Source organism: Epinephelus lanceolatus, chromosome 22, assembly GCF_041903045.1.
Source record: "Epinephelus lanceolatus isolate andai-2023 chromosome 22, ASM4190304v1, whole genome shotgun sequence".
Classification (NCBI taxonomy): Eukaryota; Metazoa; Chordata; class Actinopteri; order Perciformes; family Serranidae; genus Epinephelus; species Epinephelus lanceolatus.
Window position 1 is genome coordinate 4,510,294 of NC_135755.1, and position 20,058 is coordinate 4,530,351.

At 39.8% G+C, this 20,058-nt stretch overlaps 2 protein-coding genes and 2 long non-coding RNA genes across 8 annotated transcripts; 2 read left to right on the forward strand and 2 right to left on the reverse strand.

Moving 5' to 3' along the window:
• Window positions 1-215: 215 nt before the first annotated feature.
• Window positions 216-1,242, reverse strand: LOC117245798 (low affinity immunoglobulin gamma Fc region receptor II-like). The gene is made up of 4 exons (XM_078164735.1): window positions 1,212-1,242; window positions 973-1,017; window positions 570-803; window positions 216-484 (listed from the first exon to the last, which is right to left on the reverse strand). Exons 1-4 carry the CDS (start codon window positions 1,240-1,242, stop codon window positions 216-218), a joined length of 579 nt encoding a protein of 192 aa, XP_078020861.1.
• Window positions 1,243-2,759: 1,517 nt separating this feature from the next.
• Window positions 2,760-19,771, forward strand: LOC117245742 (butyrophilin subfamily 3 member A2-like). 5 transcript variants are annotated; one of them, XR_013488468.1, is made up of 10 exons: window positions 2,760-2,992; window positions 3,307-3,416; window positions 4,277-4,618; window positions 5,462-5,749; window positions 12,349-12,444; window positions 13,055-13,679; window positions 15,237-15,347; window positions 16,431-16,502; window positions 17,565-17,594; window positions 17,720-19,589. XR_013488468.1 is itself a non-coding variant. In XM_078163891.1 (6 exons), exons 2-6 carry the CDS (start codon window positions 3,308-3,310, stop codon window positions 6,836-6,838), a joined length of 1,464 nt encoding a protein of 487 aa, XP_078020017.1. In that variant the 5' UTR covers window positions 2,761-2,992; window position 3,307; the 3' UTR covers window positions 6,839-8,724. The 5 variants fall into 5 exon arrangements, 2 of the variants coding, with proteins under 2 accessions (XP_078020017.1, XP_078020018.1); XR_013488469.1 differs by having other exon boundaries at window positions 13,055-13,200; XR_013488467.1 differs by lacking the exon at window positions 13,055-13,679 and having other exon boundaries at window positions 2,762-2,992.
• LOC144459657 (uncharacterized) lies at window positions 5,789-11,494 on the reverse strand. The gene is made up of 3 exons (XR_013488498.1): window positions 11,243-11,494; window positions 10,498-10,588; window positions 5,789-5,925 (listed from the first exon to the last, which is right to left on the reverse strand). It is a non-coding gene; the product is annotated as an uncharacterized LOC144459657 (long non-coding RNA).
• On the forward strand, window positions 9,435-11,390 carry LOC144459649 (uncharacterized). Its single transcript, XR_013488488.1, has 3 exons — window positions 9,435-9,482; window positions 10,501-10,598; window positions 11,253-11,390. It is a non-coding gene; the product is annotated as an uncharacterized LOC144459649 (long non-coding RNA).
• Window positions 19,772-20,058: the final 287 nt, after the last annotated feature.

Sequence of the window (20,058 nt, forward strand, 5' to 3'; positions counted from 1 at the left end):
AAAGCAGTGATTTTCCATTATCACAATTGCCTCATGTCATAACGATCTTAATCTGGCTGGTGGATGAATTTGTTTTGAACAAGGAACAACTACAAGGACCAAAAGTCCCCTGAAGCTGCTTTAACTAGATTCTACCTCCTTTAAAACAAACACACTCCATTCATCTGCCAAACATCAAATAGTTGTAATAACGTCAAAATACAATTTGAATTGGTTTAATAACCTTTCATAGTCTCACCTCTGACAGCCATCCAGCTCTCTGGTGATCCTCCAGCTCCAGAGATGTGACACTTGTAGAGTCCTTCATCAGACTTGGAAACACTGTGGATGGTCATCTCTCCTGTAGAGCTGCTCCTGATGAGGAGGCCATCTTTGTAGAAACCAGCTGTCAGGTGTAAAGAAGACATCTTCTTCCTGCAGGTCAGAGTCACGTTGTTGCCTTCTTCCACAGGGAGGACAGGACTCTCCAGGATCACTGAACCATCTGAACAACATGTGTTTGATATTTATTTCATGCTAAACCCAAGATTATTTCATGACAAAATCATGTTGTCTTAATGCAAACCTACTAATGACAGTGATGTTGACGCTGTTGCTCCTCTTCCCACCTTTACCCTCACACCAGTACTCTCCACTGTCTTCCAGAAAAATATTTTTAATGGCACAGGATGACCCTGTTGATGTCAGCCTGCTAGAAGATTTACATGAGAGCTCCTCCTCTTTGAGCCCCTCACAGTGGAAAGTTACAGTTTCATATTCAAAGAACTGCAGTCTGTTTGGTTCAATATGAAGAACTGCTGAATCTGAAAACAAAAAAAGAGAGATTTGTTCTCAAATAACATCAAAAGTCACAGCAGAACATATTTTCCTCCTTTTCTTTCATACTCTACCACAAACACCTCCCAGCAGAAACTGTATCGTTACAACAGTTGATGATTTAAAAACATAAAGGAACATCTAACTGGTTCTTACCAACTTTCTGATCACGTGCACACAGCAGGAACAACACAGTCATCACTGAGGAGACAAAGAAGAACAGCTAAACATACAGAGACATGCTTATGAAGTCCATATGCTTTTTGCCTACAGCTGCTCCTCACAGTCTACGTATTATCTGTTAAATCTCATAACTGATACAGAAACATTAAGAGATCACAGAATTTCTGAACTTCTTTCTCATTTAGTTTTAATCAAACAGACTCAGTACTCACACAGTGTGATGCAGAGAGCTGTGACCTCCATGTTGTCTTGCTGCTGACTGACTGAACATCACACTGAAGTATAGGAAGCAGGTGAGAACTGGCCTCTTCCTGTGTGGCTTTTTTCTGCTCTTGATGCAACACTAAATTTGGTCTTAAGACTGAAAACCTTTGTCTCAGAGACAGAGTTGCTGTCGTGGTAGAAATAACCTCAGTGGTTAAGTTAAATATCAGTGGGTGGAGCCAAAGAACAAAGACTTATATATACAAAACTAAAATAACTAATACTACTTTTTTCAGTGTCACCGAGGCTTGCAGAAGAGTTTCCACCCACACTAGCAGTTTAGTAAGACATATATAGGCACAAAAGTGCAAAAGGGGGCATAATTTTAACTGTATTCACCATCTTAGTTCAGCATGTTAGCATGCTAGCACGTGCTAATTGGCATTTAATTCAAAGTGCAGCTGAGGCTGGTGGGACTGCCTGTAGTAAAGCAGAAATGTTAACCTCATGGTGCTGGTACAGGGAGGTCAGGGTGTTATTCAAGTCATTAAGACTCATCATCTGGGAGTCATGAATATATGTTCACAGTTTTGTAAAATATATCCTCCCCAGAGACAAAAGACGTCATTATTGACTTCAGGAGACACTGTGAGGACCATTCTTCCCTAACAATCAGCAGACAGGAAGTGGACAGGGTCACCAGCTTTAAGTTTCTGGGGACTTACATCAGTGAGGACCTCACATGGATGATCAACTCCTCTGTCCTGGTTAAAAAGGCTCAACAGCGGTTCTACTTCTTAGAGACACTGAAAAAGAACAACCTGTCTGCAGAGCTGCTCAGAGCCTTTTACCACTATTTCATCGAGTGTTCTAGCATACTGTCTAACATCCTGGCAATCTAACCAATAACTGTCAAGACATTTTCTTTAAACCATAAATGTCTTGGTCAGAGACAGGGTGACAGCCCCCCTCTCCGTCAACATGTTCAAAAAATGTGAGGGTAACATTGCATAAGTGCCCCCTCGATGCCCCAGTGGTAGATAAAACATCATAAAGTGTCCTCTAGGCTGCCCTTCAAATGATGAAGTGCCCTTTAAAGTGCCCTTCAAGTAAAGAAACTTGATGCAGTGCCCTCTAGTGCAGTGGTTCCCAACTGGTCCGGAAACAGTGTCCAAATTTCTCCTTAGTCATTAATTCAGGGTCCACACAATTTAATACATTCAGTATCATACTTATATTTGGCCATGATGTTGAACTAGTGTGCTGTCTCTGTCAAGTAGCTCTCTGTTAATCACTCACTGCACAGCAGGAAACAACACTTCCAAATAAAAGCTCTGTGCCAGAAATGAACTGTACTTTAAAATAAAGTGTGTTTTTGACAAATGTGACATGTTTGCTACTCACATGTGGTCCATTTGGAAGGGACCGGCGCCCCACTTTTGGACCGCTACCCACCAGTTGGTAACTACTGCTCTGCAGTGCTCTTTGAGTGAAGAAAATGTCATGCAGTGCCCTCTAGTGAGCACTTTAAGTGAGGAAAACACAATGCAGTGCCCTTTAGAGTGTGCTTCAAGTGAAGAAAATGTCATGCAGTGCCCTTAACTTCAGTTAGTACTGTATGTTTCTGGCTGATGAAATGTATAGTTACAGTAGCTAACAATACACACAGAGTGCTGCTCATTAAAGATTAACAGATTACAGTTTACTAGAGCACATGTGATTTTAGAGGACTTTGAACATGACACTACTTCACTGACAACAAGGAGGTTACTGCCTGAACTGCTAAAAGGTAGGCTTAAAAATATATATATATATATGATTAATGCAAAACCAACAGTGCTCTAAATGTCTTATTTTAAAGTTAGATACCTGCCCTTCATATTAGTGAATAAAGACTGAGACTAAAACTCACTATTGATAGCTCTAAGACAGAATATATGTGTCATATGATCATGTGACTGACACCACAAGACTTGTGGTGTGGCTTAAACTAACCCAAATTAATGAAATCCAGTCAATCTGAGTATCGTGTTTAAGTGATATCAGGGTGCCTCAAATCTGATGCATAAATTAAAATTAAAATTTTAACTTTCAAAACTCTAGGATGCCTCTCATGATGGATGGATGGCCCTCTAAACCTCGACTCAATGCCATCTGCACAATGATTTACCATTTCACTGCTGCTGTCCTCTTCCTAACATGTCCTTGCAGAGGTAAAGACATCACTATAAACTATGACAGACTTAAAATGAAAACAAAACAAAACAATACATTTAATGGGCCAAACACAAATTCACTTGAATCGCTTGCCCACGAAACCATGGCTTTATAGTAGGTTAGTAAATTCACTATATCTCATGAGGAGGAGTCTCTCAAACTGTCTGTTAGACAATCCCTTTCTCCTCTGAGTCAGCAGAAGACTGCCCAAGATGGAGAGTGTTTTCCATGGGCACACTAGATGGCACGGCTGTTGTAGATAGATAAATATTTTTATTTGTGCCTGTTGGAAATTTGACTTGTAATATTGTGAATGTTGTGAACACAACATTAAAAGATCATCCTCTCATAAGTTTATATCATGAACTCAATAGCAATCAGTTTCTCATTTAGACATCCAGCAGTTGCAGAGCAATATGATCATTTATGTGGAATTGTGTTTGTGTCTTCATGATGAATGATGAATAATCCAAGTGTAAAACTAAATTTTATATTCAGATGTGAATCTATGTTGTCTGGTGAAATGCGGGATACCACAGGGTTCGATTCTGGGACCTATTTTTTTTTCTCTGCTGTGACACACCATCCACAGCTCTGGTTTGATTGTGTATTGTGTTTCTTTATGTGTCATTACATGCAGATGACATCCAACTTAACATTTTAGCTACAGACAATAAACTCAACTCCATTAAAATATTGCCTGGCACATTCATTTCCTATCGCATACACTTTAAATCGATAAAGCCACCTATTTTCTTAATCCTCTGAACCTTGACACATTTTCTGGCTGTTGAGCCTGATTATAAAGACATCAAATATATCAATCTGTGTTTGAACATTTTTATTCCCCTTTCAGGTCAGTCTCAGATGGTCAGTCCTTCACAGCCAATTGTGGCAACAGCCGGTCAAGACATCATGTTACCATGCCATCTGGAACCTGCTGTTAATGTCACTGACATGACTGTGGAGTGGACGAGACCTGACCTGAATCCTAGATTTGTTTATGTGTGGCGTGACGGTGTGGAACTAGAGATGAAAAAACATCAGTCCTATGTAGGGAGAACATCAGTGTCCATCACCAAACTGAAACATGGAGACATTTCACTGAAACTCTGCAAAGTAAAAATCTCTGATAAGGGGAAATACAGGTGCTTTATTCCCACACTGAGCAGAGAATCTACTGTTGAGCTTGTTGTTGGTGAGTGAATAAATTATTTTGGCTTTATAGGGCCGAACCACAATGTGACAGTTAATCAGTGGAAACACATTTATCTACAGCAGGAAAGTGAGATCTGACTTGTTGAAGAGCAGTTGATTGGTAGCTGTTCAGGAATGAGACAGCATTTGTTTTTAACTTTTCCTGCCTGGATTATACAAGCTGGTTTGAATTTCCACCCTGTTCTCATTCTGAAGTCGTCAAATACTGCAGCTTTGTCAGTGAGTTTGGTGTCAGATAGGATTGCCAAAGTAACCTATTGCAGCAGTATGATACACCGCCAGTAGGCCAGACAGCACCTATCGTGGCAGTATGATATGCAGATGCGTGGTGTCATTTCATAAGACAGCCAGATGGCACTGGTTGTGTTGGTATGATACACTGCTGGATGGTCAAAAGCGCTGTCAGTAACAATGTAATATAAGGAGCTGAAAAGTCTGTATAGCATGGGCAGCAGGGGTGGTGGATAGGTCCTACAAACCCCGGACTTTCACCCGGGAAGCCAGTGTTTGCTTCCGGTATGAAGGTAGAGCCAAACTATGATGTTTTTTCTAGACCTAACCACACATTTTTGTTGATGTTTGGTTGCTGGTTGCCATGTCCTTTTCTTGCCTAAACTTAACCACGTGATTTTGTTGACGTCCTGTCTGAGAAAATCAGCAGCAGACATTGATAGATATTGAGCAGGTTATATGCAGACATGAAAATCCATTGACAAAGTGGTGATATTTGATGACTTGAGGTGACAAATCGTTGGTATTTCCAATAATTTCAATCAAGACTTTTTAGTTCCAACTATTATGTGCAGTTTTCCTCTCTCATCAGGTGCAGTCTCCTCACTCACTGTTAGCTTTATGAGGACTGACAATGACCTCAGAGGAGCAGTGTTACAGTGTGAGTCTGCAGGCTGGTATCCAGAGCCTGAGGTGTTGTGGCTGGACGGTGAGGGAAAGCTCCTCTCTGCTGGACCTACAGAGACAGTCAGAGGTCCTGATGACCTCTATACTGTCAGCAGCAGAGTGACTGTGGAGAAGAGACACAGCAACAGCTTCACCTGTAGAGTCCAACAGAGGAACATCAACCAGACCAGAGAGACACACATCCAGGTTCCAGGTAGATAATGAGTTCTGTATTCATATGCTCACTGTTTTAGTGTCAAATATCTGTTGTTGAGTTGTTGATTTCCTTTGTTTTATCATTACAGATGATGTCTTCAATGCTGTGTGTAGTTCTGCTGCTCCTGTCGCCATCGGCTTGGCTGTGGTCTCCATGGTTATTCTTGCACTTGTCTTTGTTGTATGGAAATGGAGACAGAAACAAAATAGTAAGTGTAATTCATTAGCATACTCTGTCTGTAGTGATGGCCAAATGAAGCCTCATGAAACACTTTTCTTAATTTCCTGACCAGATGGCGATCTTGGTTTAAAGATAAAGGCTGAAGGAATGGCAGTGAAATGTGCTTTCAAACCTTTGTTGAACAGACAATGCCATCTAGTGGCTTCAGAAAATAAAGACAGTGGTTCATGAGGCCTCATTTGGCCATCACTATCTGTCTGTACTCCTCAATTTTACACTTTCTGTTTTTGTTTGACAACAGGCAACAACTTTATGAGAAAAAAAACAAAAGCAACAACATCAACTTTACGTAACGACACAGAACTTCAATCGCTTAATGTGGAGAAAAGAGAAACACTTCCAGTCATGGCTGAGAGCATGACAGTCAAGGATTTGGATCAGGAAAAGCTCGATGTAAAATTAAAGGAAGTTGAAGAAGAATGCAAAGATGTCGAAGGGCTGCATAAATTCTTAGTGGATCACAAAAATAATCTGTATGACCAGATGCATCACCTGGCATTACAACTGCATGATATAGAGATGCAAAGGGATGAGATTATGTCAGAGGTAGAGAAAATTAAACAGAAAGGAGTAAATAATGATAAAAATGACTCAGAAGAGAAACGGGTTGAAAAACAGTGCCTATATAAGAATACAAATCTTGAAACAGCAAAGAAAGAACTTGAGAAACGTAACCAGGAAACAGACGTATTTTTAAGGTCAATATTTTGTGGTGTAACCATGGTTACAGAGAAGAAGAAAGTGTTAGATAATCTCAGGGAGCAAATCAAAAAGCAACTGGAGGAGATAGAAGATCAGAGAGAAGAACCTGAAATAAAATTCCAGTCAAACCATTACGAAACATAAACACAAAAGAGGATTCGTTCATCTCTTTATAGATCTTAAACCGCTGCAGTAAGTTTTTCTGATGGATTATAAAACAGTGACAGGATGAGCTGTAAAATAGCATTTCTGACTGAGCATTTCTTTAACGGAAGGGAGCCTTTCATCACCAGAAGAAGGACTAGATTGGTCATTTGTTCATTAAAAGCCCATGGTAAATTTACATTTACCTGACAGGGACCTCTAATGGCCATGTGATGTATGACTGACTGTCAGGAGCATATGTAAAAGTAGTGCGGGTATAGGAGGCCACTCTTTGTTTCTTAATTTTCTTCCAGTAGTCAATGCTTGTCTCTTTAAACCCCGGCAATGATCTTAACAATTTTTAACACCTCAGGGCCCTGTTGTGTAAAAGAACTCTGGCAGGATTATTCCGACCTTTCAAAGGAAAAACAGGATTTTGTGATCAGATAAGATCAGGTAATTCAATCCAGTTTTTTATATGGGTCAAACCTCCAGTTTGTGTTGCTCAAAACATTTGAATAGGATAAGGATTACTCTGATCCAGAATATCAGGATTACCCTGATCCCAGCAGAAGGCTGGATTCAGACTGGATTACAGGGAGAAAATGAAAAAGAACTTGAGTTTTTTATTCATTAAAGTCAAGACATTAATTTAAAAGAAGGATATGAATTAAGAACGTTAAGGGTGATGACAGTAGATAAAAATGAAATCATTAAAAACTTAAATCTATGCATATGTTCTTATTGTTTGCTGCCATCTGCTGGTCATTTTTTAGTTTCTTCCTCAGTTACAAGTTAGACCCAGTCGTGTAAAGGCATAAAGACAAACAGTGCAGAAAATGTGTAACATTTCTTTTGAATGTTGAAATAAAAATGAATAATTTACCCCATGTCATGAATACTAGAGAAATGCTTCAATATGTTCAACTTGAATTATTGCATCTGTATCATTACAAAGTGGGTGAGGCAAACACGGCTGTGGATAAAATAATGAATTTATTGCTAATTGAATATTCAATGAAATAGCTGTTAATATCAAACACAATATAATTAATTAAGGATCTTTAAGTCCTGGTAATCCGAGAGTGATCCTATCCAGTTTTTTTTGAACAACCGGGACAAAAGTGAGTTGGATTACGTGATCCATGGAAGAAAAACAAAAAGTATTACCAAAACCAAATCATTTTTGTCTGGATTACAACATTTGAACAACCTTGCCATGATGTCTAGTTTTTCTAGACTAGTTATTCATTCTTTTATTACCTCTCAGCTAGACTATTGCAATTCTTTGTATGTGGGTGTAGATCAGTCGCCACTTTGTCATCTGCAGTTAGCACACACTACTGCTCGTCTTATAACTATTAAAAGAAAATAGGACCACGTAACACCAGTACTGGCCTCCCTCCACTGGCTCCCTGTCTGTTTTAGGATTGATTTTAAGAGTTTATTACTTGTTCTTAAGGTCTGGTCTGATCTTATCCAGCAGAACTACTGTATCTTAATGCTCAAGTTAGAACACTAAGGTCAACCGATCAGATGCTCCGAGCAGTAGACACAAAAACACTGGTAACCAAGCCTTCGCAGTGGCTCGCCCTAAACTCTGAAACAGCTTACCAATTGGTATAAAACTGCTGAGAGTACAGACACTCTGCCGCTGAAGGCCCACCTCTTCTCATTGGCATATGATTGATTTGAGCCCGACACCTTCACTGACTTCATCATCTGTTGTGCTGCAATTTTTTCTCTTTTATGTTTCTTATTTTCTATTGTTCTGATTTTTGTTTGCTTTTGTATTTATCTGTTTTGGTATTTCATGCCTGTTCAGCTCTTTGGTCAATTGCAGTTGTTTGTAAATGTGTTCTGCAAATAAAGTTTTACATGACTTACCTTTATGAGTATTATCTTGGTTCAACCCAACCCTACCATTTTGGTCCAGAATGAAATATCTCTAAAAGTACTGAGAGGACTAAACTGAAATGAAGTGCAGACATTCATGGTTACCAGAGGATAAATCCCGATGACTTTTCCTCCAGTACCACCATGAGGACAACATTTGTGATTATTAGTGACATGTCTACATGACTATCAGGTGGATTGCCATTGATTATATTTCTGTTTTTTTTCTATATATATATATATTTTTTTATCAAATTTATCTGACACAGATTCAACAGAAACAATAAGATTGACATGATAGCATATTCTGATTTTTTTTCTTTTTAAATTCAATTATGTTTTTCATAAGACCATAAACATACACAATACTGTACTTGATGAGGCCTGGCTATAAGTTGCCACGAGCAAAACTGATCCTTAAGAGGGCAGCATAGAGCTATAAAGAATCAGTGTGTTTGTGTTTCTATGGATTTAGATGTTTACCTCTTTGAAAAGCAAAAATAAAGTTTGTTTTTAGTTTGAGAACAGCAGTCTTAACAGAAACAATAAAAACAAAGCTGTCACCGCCATCAGGTATTTTTACAATACAGCATTTATATTCTTTGTAGGCTACTATACAAGTGCTAGTTGTATGTGTGTGTAAATTATTAACCATATATTGTAAGTTCATGGTGTGTTCAATAAAATAACACCAGTCCAAAGGTCAATTACATTGCTGTTAGGACAGCAGAGACATCTTTCTTTTCAAGTAAGTAAACATGAACTGACTTCTCAATCACAAATACAAAGGAATTGCTACAAAATTGTTGGGAGAAATATTGATATTAGTACTACCTAATATTTTTGCTTATAATGTTAAATACCACCAATCTTTGTTGCCATTTAATCAGCAGCTGATACGGTGTCACAGCTCTGTCTAATCAGGGGAGAAATGAGATACTTCTTTTGATTTTATTAACAGTTACATTGGGAAGTGAGTTAATATCTGTGCAAGTGAGAGCAAACAGAGCAGTTTGATCATGGTAGCTGTCACCTTTTCTATATAAGAATCACATAATTATAGCCTTTTATGGCATTTTGTTGTTCATGATACATAAGATCATCAACAATGTGATGTCATCTGCTACCACCACAACAAAGGCTGTTTGTGGGGCATCTACATGGCTTAATCACAAGAGGGGTCGACTAGTTTAGTCGCCCATGTACAGTGAAAAGAACCAGAAAAAGTCACAGAAGACAATTCATGAAAGACACTCTGTCCCAACGTTTGTGACACTTATGCAAACTAACCACGCTGCTGACTTGACAATTCCACTGACAGAAGAAAATACAGCTGTTGGATTGGTGGATGAGTCACAAGACACAGGACTTTCCACAGGTGACTAGTATTCAGAATTGTGTGAACTTTGAGTCTATGAAGAGCAAGAGTCATGATTCTCTCTGGATGAATAAACAGACTGCAGTGTTTCTAGCTCCAGAGGGGTGACGAAAACATAGGACGGAACTGAGCGGTTCTGTTGGTTTCATCCCCAACTTTTGATTGGAAATGCAAAAATAACCATTAGGATTAGGTGTGGCCTCTTGGCTGTAACTTTGAAAAATTGTTTAAAAGATATTTTTGGTCTTTTATATTTTTACTTTTTAACTTTAAAAGCCAGTGATACAAAAACTGACAAGGAAATGGAAAACATGTGAAGCTGCTCTGCAGCGTTACTTTGTGACGTGCAGAATTAATTTAATCTTAAATTGATGATGTTTCTCACCAGCCTGTTAGTACTCCACATTGGTCCACAGAAGAAAATGAGTCCGTGCAGCTGCTTTGGCATCTGGCTGTTTGTGCTCCACAGTCTCCCCCTTAACACAGGTAAACAGACACACTATAGATTAATATACTTGCATAATATAAGCTTTTGTGTCTTACTGTTTAGTCATTCAAAATAAATAAAACTAAACATAATGCAAAGGTCATTGAGAAACCACACAATGTTAAAGACAAATCAGTGCAAACCACATACTACTTTGTAGAGTAAAAAAACAGTCAGCTAGAAAAACAGTCATCACTCTGTTGTTTAGCCTTTTGCAGAGCGGTCTCAGCTGATTTGTTCACCTCAACCAATCATAGCCTTGGCGGGCGGTGATGTCGTTCTACCATGTCGTTTTCAACCTGCGACCAACGCCATGACAGTAGAGTGGACCAGACTTGTTCTAGTCCAAAGGTACATCCATGTTCGCCAGAAGGGACACCTTATTTTGCATTAGCGAATTCAAATAAAAACTGCATGGTTCTGTTTGGGGATCAGATCAAACCGGAAATGTCTGACTTAAAATATTCAGAGTGAAACCCTCTAAAACAGGAAAATACAAATGCTTTGATTGGAATAGGACGGGAACATTGATGCTCATTTGGCAGAAGGATCTAGATTGTCTGTTCTGCAACGGTGATCTACCCTGAAGCAGGTATGCAAAATCATGTGTGGTCTCTGTCATCACCGGGTGCCATCTCCTCACCTGTCATCAGTTTAGCAGGGATCGACAGAGACAAGGGGGGAGTGGTGTTACAGTGTGAGTCTGCAGGCTGGTATCCAGAGCCTGAGGTGTTGTGGCTGGACGGTGAGGGAAAGCTCCTCTCTGCTGGACCTACAGAGACAGTCAGAGGTCCTGATGACCTCTATACTGTCAGCAGCAGAGTGACTGTGGAGAAGAGACACAGCAACAGCTTCACCTGTAGAGTCCAACAGAGGAACATCAACCAGACCAGAGAGACACACATCCAGATTCCAGGTAGAAACATTATCTAGGGTGACGCATATAGCAGTCGAGTGTGGTTGCATAATTAACTGAAGGCATGTCAACACAATTTCATGTTTTTGTTAATTCCCTGACCAGGTTCATTCACGTGTATCTCGGATAGTCCCATTTCCTGAGTTATTACAATTTTGGTGTATTCATGAGCTTTTCGTTTTTATGTGGAAACAACATGGATGCTACAAAGATCTGCTCAAAGCATTTAAACAACATAATGAAAACTGATTGAAGGTTTATGTTAGTAATTTTGTCCCAGACATTACTACATTCCCAAAAACTATTAGATTATTACTTTTCCTGTATTTTTTTTAGGGTTACTGCTAATAAATAACAATTCTAAATAATCTAGGTGACTCTATGTAGACAGGAACTAACAGTTATAACCTAATACCATATTACAAATTACAAGTGATCAAATAATCACATGCTATATTTAAATTAATAAAGCATTTTTGGATTTGCTTAGTTGAGAGCTCACTTTTCTGATTAATATATGTGGCGCTAAAAAATTCCCCAGGTTTGATGACACAAATGCAGCTGGACATGCCTTGATGTGTCGCTAATGAAAAACTAGTTTTGCCATTTGTTGGTTCTGAATAGTGATCTACAGCTTGGCAGGTGTCTCGCCAAGGTATCACGCCATCGACCAACCCCCCCTCCCCACCTCCTTATGTCAAAGTCAGGTCACACATGTAATCGGAACTACGTCACTTAAGAGACACTTATTCGTAGAAAACATACAAACATAATGTGTCCATGGTTTGAAGACGTATACAATGCCTGAATAACAGAGTTTTTTATGATTTCAGCTGATTTCTTCATGGTCCCATCATGTCCTGCTGTTTCCCTCTTATCTATTGCCGCAGTTGTCTTTGTTGTGTTCAAGTGGAGACAACATAAAAAAGGTAAGTAAAAAGCTCCTTGTATATAACAGTTATATTAAAATTGTATTTTTTAAATTACATTTCATTGGTTTACATACTGTAAAACTTGACAGCTTCAGAAGAAGGGAGTCACCACTTCTTTTTCTTAATGCCAGTAAATCTGAATGAATTACGATACAGTTGTCTCTGGTGCTCATGGTTTCAGTAACATGAACTAAAGGATGTTACTGTGGAGAATCTATCTGAGCTGACCATGTGCAGCATCTCCATACTCACAAAAGTTTTAACATTTTTATGTGCGAGCTATCTAACATTAGCTCAAGTAGGAAGCCCAAAACCCACTTTTGTACATCCAAAGAACTTCTATAACACAGAACTGCTTGGCAACCAGACCAGGCCTCTAATTGAGACAGGCTTTTGTTTGTCAAAATGTGAAGTCACACCAGGCTAGGAAAAGGGATTGGGTGTTTTATCGGAACTAAACTTTTAATCGAAGTTTTACAGTATTTTGGTATTTTATTGGTGGTGAAAGAGCAATGTAATTAGACTGCAATGCCTCACATTCTGCCGTACCTTCTGAAAGCTCAACGTCCTACTTGCAGTAACTTCCATGCTTTAAGTTTTTACACAGAGAGTGAGAAAAAATAGGCAGATAAAATTGAGGGAGGAGAAAAGAAGAAGAACCAATCCAACAAACCTCTTTCTGAAACATTAACGGAGATAGAGACGCTCTTCGACACTTTGGAAAAGGGAGACAGAAAAGAAACACCTAAAAAGGCAAGTTAAGAAAGAGGACATTCATTTCCAGTAGAGATAGAGAGAAACAATAGCAGCTCATGGAAGAAGAGAAAGTAAAGTCTGATCTGAGCAAGAGCTCACCAGCCACTTTATTAGGTACACCTTGCTACTGCCAGGTTGGACCCCCTTGTAAATTCTTGGTGTCATAGACTCAACAAGGTGCTGGAAACATTCCTCAGAGATGACGGTCCATATTGACATGATGACATCGCACAGTTGCTGCAGATTTGTCGGCTGCACATCCATGATGAGAATCTCCCGTTCCAGCACATCCCAAAGGTGCTCTATTGGACTGAGATCTGGTGACTGTGGAGGCCATTGGAGTACAGTGAACTCATTGTCATGTTTGAGATGATGTGAGCTTTGTGACATGGTGCGTTATCCTGCTGGAAGTAGCCATCAGAAGATGGGTACACTGTGGTCATAAAGGGATGGACACGCTCAGCAACAATACTCAGGTAGGCTGTGGTGTTTAAACCATGCTCAGTTGGTACTAAGAAAATCTCCCCCACACCATTACACCAGCAGCAGCAGCCTGAAGCGTTGATACAAGGCAGGATGGATCCATGCTTCCATCTGAATGTGGTTTTTCCAATCTTCTATTGTCCAGTTTTGGTGAGAAAACCCGTGTGAATTGTAGCCTCAGTTTCCTGTTCTTAGCTGACAGGAGTGGCACCTGGTGTGGTCTTCTGCTGCTGTAGCCCATCTGCTTCAAGGTTGGACAAGGTGTTGTTGCTTCAGAGATGGTCTTCTGCACACCTTGGTTGGAACCAGTGCATATTTGACTTCCTGTTGCCTTTGTATCATCTTGAACCAGTCTGGCCATTCTCCTCTGACCTCTGGCATCAACAAGGCATTTTTGTAAAGGGTTTGGTTTGGACCCAATAGCAGCACAAAGACAGGCAGGTATCGTTGGTAACAAACTTTATTAGCACACGTCCAGGAAACAATGGCAGTAGGCAAAACAGTCTGTCTTCTGGCCACTGGCCTTTAACAGTCTCTAGTGGGGATTGGAGGTTAGGCTCAGCCGAACCAAACCAGGAAACTGGTGAGTAATGTCCGTGAAACTCAGTCTCGTACTCACTCAATGAAGGAATAATCAGAGTCACAGAACTACAGGAAGCCACAGAGGAGACGGGAGTAACACTCGCTCTGTAGAGCTGAATCAGGTAATCACCGGATAGCCAAGGGAGCAGACAGGCAGAATCCAGAAAGGGACAGGCAAGGATCGTGGTCGGGGACGGAAGGCTGAGATGATTTCCAGGAGATCGTTGAGGCAGGATAGTCGGAGGCAAGCAGAGTCAAAACCAGGAGATCAGGCAGAGGAACGCTGGAGAGTCCGGTGCAAGCATCGAGAACAATCTGGCAATGAATGAGTGTGGAGCTGGGTCTTAAATGCAGTCAGAGCAGAGCAGAGCAGGGAGCACAGGGGAGTGGAGTTGGCTTGATGAGAGGGGTGTGTCTGATTGGCAGATTGAAGCAGGCAGGTGCAGAGTGGTGAGGCAGAGATGAACTGTGACAATTTTGGCTCACTGGATATTTTCTCTTTTTGGGACCATCCTCTGTAAACCCTAGAGATGGTTGTGCTGAAAATCCCAGTAAATACTCAGACCAGCCCGTCTGGCACCAACAACCATGCCACATTCAAAGTCACTTAAATCACCTTTCTTCATCATTCTGATGCTCAGTTTGAACTTCAGCAGCTCGTCTTCACCATGTCTACATGACTAAATGCATTGAGCTGTTGCCACGTGATTGGCTAAGCTATTTGCCCTAATGACAGGTACAGGAGTACCTAATAAAGTGGCTGGTGAGTGTTTAATAAGTTAATGTGACGAAGCAAGAGTTTTGTTTCCAAAGAGGATAAAACAACAAGACTAGCTTATGATAATAAGGTATCAAATCAAACAAAAAAATCTGGACAAAGTGAAAGGAAAGTGATTTTTTGTGCTGGTAATATTTGTCAGCGTGTGTATTGCAGGAACTTAACTCTATAACTCTTTCTCTTCTCACAGTTTGTGTGGTGGCATGCCAAACAGCAGCTCAGGGAAGAGCAGCAAAGGAGGGAAGCAGCTGAGAGGGAAGTGGAGACCCTGAAGGAGCAGCTGGATGCTAAGAGGAATAAGGTTCTTATTTGTACTTGCAATGAAATGACAAGCCTTGACAAACTGTTCTTGGCATGCAGAGTGAAGCCAAGTTTAACTTTGGCAGCCCCATACTTCATCATATCCTCATATACTAAAGTGACATAGTTTTGACATAGACTTTGTCACTTAGAGGACGAGGGGATGACATTGGTGAGATACCTGCCCAGCTTCAGACCACTGCTTGAGACCAACTAAGAACAAAACTGATTGTTTTTAACGAGACATTGCTTTGTTTCCATTAGCTTTCTAGAAGCAGAAAAATAACTTGATTAAAGCCTGAATTCTTTCCTCATCTGCAACATGTTAGTCTGGAGGTTAAAACGCAATTAGACTGTTTACTTACAGCACAGCTACAGCACAACACAGCTTCTCCAGTCCGGACTGAGTGGAGTCCTGCAGGGTAAAGCTGTGAAGTCCGGCTGCCACTGGCTGCAAGCGGAGCTAGCTGCTAACAGCCACCGCTGCAACTAACAAACTCCACAAATCCATTCAGCAGCTTCACCATCCACAGTCAGACACACACAGCTAATTATTTACTGCTGAATTACAGCTCACAACTCGCACCAACGGAAACATCCTGGTGCAGACTATTTACTAGAGTTTACCAGCCTGTCGCTTATCAGGCATCTGAAGATAATTACATTCACGGTGATGTTCCATAGTCCACCACTAACATTATCGTCATGTCTCCAAAATGAAAATGAAACCTAGATTTTGTTGTTTTCATTGTCAAGATCTGTTTATAGCTCGTTGTCGTATTGTTTTCATCATGTAAAAAAGGTTGTTGATGAAAAATTTTCACCATAGTTTTTGTTAACGAAATTAATACTGCAGGAGACCCAAATGTTGTGTTTTTCAAATGAAAACAAAACAACTGTATGAGTTATTTAACCATCAGAGATCAGTTAGCAACAGCTGTATGTAAATTTAACAGCCATACAAATGGTTCTTGACATACCAAATACCAATTTTTTTTTACTTTGTTCATCCACACACCATAATCAGTAAACATATGCCTTGGCTTGTGTCTCATTTTCTCTTTTTCCATCCCTTTAACTGCAGAACCTGAAGGAGAAAAAGCACAAGTTGAAGAACAACCTGCAGGACCTGCACCAAGAGATCAAGGAAACAAAGGTTCGTATCTTCATCTTAAACCCATCTATGAGGTGCCGCCAGAGACATTATCCAGAATTACCTCTCTCACACACACACACATGTGAAATGCTCTTACATACACTACTTAAACACTCCCACACAAACAACTGAAAAATTATTTGTTCACATACACTACTGAAATGCTCTCACACACACTACTGAAACACTCTCACACACACTAACGCTTTTACATACACTACTGAAACGCTCTCTCACACACTACTGAAACACTCTTACATACACTACTGAAATGCTCTCACACACACACTACTGAAACGCTCTTACATACACTACTGAAACACTCTCACACACACTACTGAAACACTCTTACATACACTACTGAAACGCTCTCTCACACACACTACTGAAACGCTCTTACATACACTACTGAAACTCTCTTACACACTACTGAAACGCTATTACATACACTACTAAAACGCCGCAGCCGTTCACCTGTATGAATTGCGTATTTTATTCGAACTGGGAGCCCTTCTGGTTTTACTGAAACACCTTCCATTTTCACTGAAATGCTCTCACACATCATACTAAAATGCTTTCATATAATATACTGAAACACTCTCACACATCATACTGAAATGCTCTCATATAATAAACTGAAATGCTCTCAGTAGTGTGTGAGAGTGTTTCAGTAGTGTGTGTGAGAGTATTTCACGAGTATGTGTGAAAGCATTTCAGTAGTGTATGTAAGAGCATTCTACTTGTATGCATGAGAGCGTTTCAGTTGTTTGTGTGAGACTATTTCAGGTGTGTATGTAAAAGCATTTCACTGGTGTGTGTGAGAGCATTTCAGTAGTGTATGTGAACAAATAATTTTTCAGTTGTTTGTGTATATAAGAGCATTTCACATGTGTGTGTGAGAGGTAATTCTGAATAATGTCCCTGGCGGCAACCCATACAAACATCATCTCTTCCACTTTCTCTCTTCTGTTTAGCAAAGCTTTTATTTTTTCGCAGCCAATATGTGTGTTTAAGGAATTTTATTCATTTTATGAAATTACTTGAATATGTGCTTTTTTCCAGGTGGAAGGAACCAGGAACTTTTTAGATAAAGTAAGTTGTCATTGTATAAGGGCAGAAATAAGGTTTCCTCTGAATTTACTTACTTACAGACATTTTTAGATATTGCTTCCATATTTGGTGTTTTCACCTATCTCTCTCTCCTTTGTAAATTCAAGTTTCGGAAACCCAACTGACAGCAGCAGCTCCAGAACACAGAAGACAAGGATTAATTTTGAGACCAAGATGAGAAAAAGGAGCCACAACATAAAATCTGAGACACTAGTAATTATTTTCTAAACTGGATTGTTGTTGAATGCCACTGCTACACTGCTATCACCTACAGACATTGTAACTGCATGGTGGTGATGAAGTTGTAAATTGCTATACATGATGGTCCACATACCCCAGAGTTACACTCACACTGGAGCTTTCTGGCATAATGTAAATGCTTTGTCCAGTTGGTAGTGTACTGTCACTAAAAGGTGACAGACATTACCTCAGCTGGAATCACTCATGGACACTTTTAAAGAAATGTTGGTCAATCCTTGGGTTAGTACAGTGGCACAACACTGGGTAAACTCTAACCAGTTCTTATGGGTAGGAAACCATTGGGTCACCAATTAAAGCCGGGGTAGGCAGAAATCTGGAAAAGGGAAAAAACAAACAAACAAAAAAAAAAACGACATATGAAAATACCTTTGGTCAGCGGCTGCAGCAGCTCAAATTCAGCCAGCGCAGAATCCCTTAAAGTAAGTGTCAAGGAGAGCTACTGGCACTTCCTCTGAGCTGTGGTTTGCACTGGCTGATATATTGCTACTGCAGCTGCTGACAGGGGGCCAAAGTATCCCATCACAGGCAAGATTTTCTAAAGCCTGAAAACAGAGTCAAGAGGAGGTGCAGTAGTCTAGTTTTTTCTCAGTCCATTTAAAATCCAAAATACTCAAGGTTTATGGGATGTTCACCCACTGATGCCAAAGTCAAACTGCCTAACCCAGCTTGGCAATGGGTTGCTTTGACCCACTGTTAGCATTATTTCTTTATGTAACTACTGCGTTATTTACCTGTACCTAAGTTTTGTTGACTCGGTGTTCTAACTTAGAACCATCACAAATTTATTGTTAGTTGTACAAAACAACATGCATATGACATTCAAAATGGCAAAGGATATATTATTTAAGATTAGCAATAAAAGTGAGCAAAAATAGATTGACAATTTGCAACCATATTAGTTAGTAAGTAAATAACTCAACAGTAATGTAAAAAAATAACACTAGCTAGGGCCAGTCCTTTTGATACAGGGGCACATACAGATGATTTATCCTGGCTTCATATGAGCAGAGGAAATCTCCATTCATCACCAGGCTAATTTATAGTACAATGTAAAATGCCATAGGCTTCTGCTAACAAGCATGTCATATTTGGAAAAAGGGTTTAGTGTTTTGTCAGTGAACCTTGTGAGCTGTAATGGAGCCAAATTGTGTGCCGTTACCTTTGTTAAATGTAGCTGTTGTCCCTGGCTTCATATGAGTAGAGAGAAGTCTGCTAGCCAGTAGGCTAATTTATACAATGTAAAATGCCATAGGCTTGTGCTAAGAACATTAGCATGTTGTATTTGTGGGGAAAATGTGTCCAGATAAAGACAAGTGTTTGTCTGTGAATGCTGCGAGTTATAGTGAAGCTGATTTGTGTACTTGTGTTTGAAAATGACACTATTTAGCCATGTTTAATATGTGTTTAATGTGTGTTTTGAATAAACAAAATTTTACAGCACTTCACAGAAACCCCGCTACTGACTCGTGTTTTGGAGGTGTAACTGCAGAGTGACACAGACACACCACCGCCCAAGTATAAATCCTCATAACAGCTTAGGCTCTGCATACAGCTGCCGCACAAGTTTAAATCCTTTACATGTCATGTCCGTCACGCCTCTTAATTGTGTAATGCTGGCATGCTGTCTAAAATCACACACTGGAGCAGAATGGTACCTGTTGTTTTTTCTGTGTAAAAATGCAAAGGAGGCATAAAAAAGGGATGTCAGCTCTGTGTAAAAAGGTCTATAGTAGAAACTGGTCTCTTTTGGGGTTCAATTTACTTGTATCTCTGTTTGTTTCCTTGACATGATTAAAAAACATTATTTAACTGTAACTGTGTATATATAACAGTGACACAACCATCTCAGTTGTTATAATAAAGGGTGCCACTGAGTGGCAGCACAATACTTGAAATGTTTTTCAGTCTGTTTGTTGCCATAATCTTACTGGAAATCATATGCAGGCCAAACACTATAACAAACACTGTAACAACTCCACTGCCTTATTCTGTAACACAATCAGAAAGTTCAGAGACGTTGCTCTTTTAAGCGCTAAGAATACTGTCTGTCTGTGACTGAGTTGTTGCTTCTCTCAACCTTAACAATTGGTAAGCTTTATATTTGGTAAAGGTCTTGTGTTGACAGTATTTTTACATTCTTACTTAAAACTTGACAACATGATGGTTAACAACAGAAATGTTCAAA

What these genes read in the sequence shown, in the direction of transcription:
- LOC117245798 (XM_078164735.1), bottom strand. Translation starts at nt 1,242, where the DNA reads ATGGAGGTCACAGCTCTCTGCATCACACTGT. An exon ending in AGCTCTCTGCATCACACTGT is followed by an intron (nt 1,018 to 1,211) that starts GTGAGTACTGAG and finishes TTGTCTCCTCAG; the next exon opens with TGATGACTGTGTTGTTCCTG. An exon ending in CGTCAACATCACTGTCATTA is followed by an intron (nt 485 to 569) that starts GTAGGTTTGCAT and finishes CATGTTGTTCAG; the next exon opens with ATGGTTCAGTGATCCTGGAG.
- LOC117245742 (XM_078163891.1), top strand. Translation starts at nt 3,308, where the DNA reads ATGCCTCTCATGATGGATGGATGGCCCTCTAAACCTCGACTCAATGCC. An exon ending in TACTGTTGAGCTTGTTGTTG is followed by an intron (nt 4,619 to 5,461) that starts GTGAGTGAATAA and finishes CTCTCTCATCAG; the next exon opens with GTGCAGTCTCCTCACTCACT. An exon ending in ATGGAGACAGAAACAAAATA is followed by an intron (nt 5,961 to 6,233) that starts GTAAGTGTAATT and finishes GTTTGACAACAG; the next exon opens with GCAACAACTTTATGAGAAAA.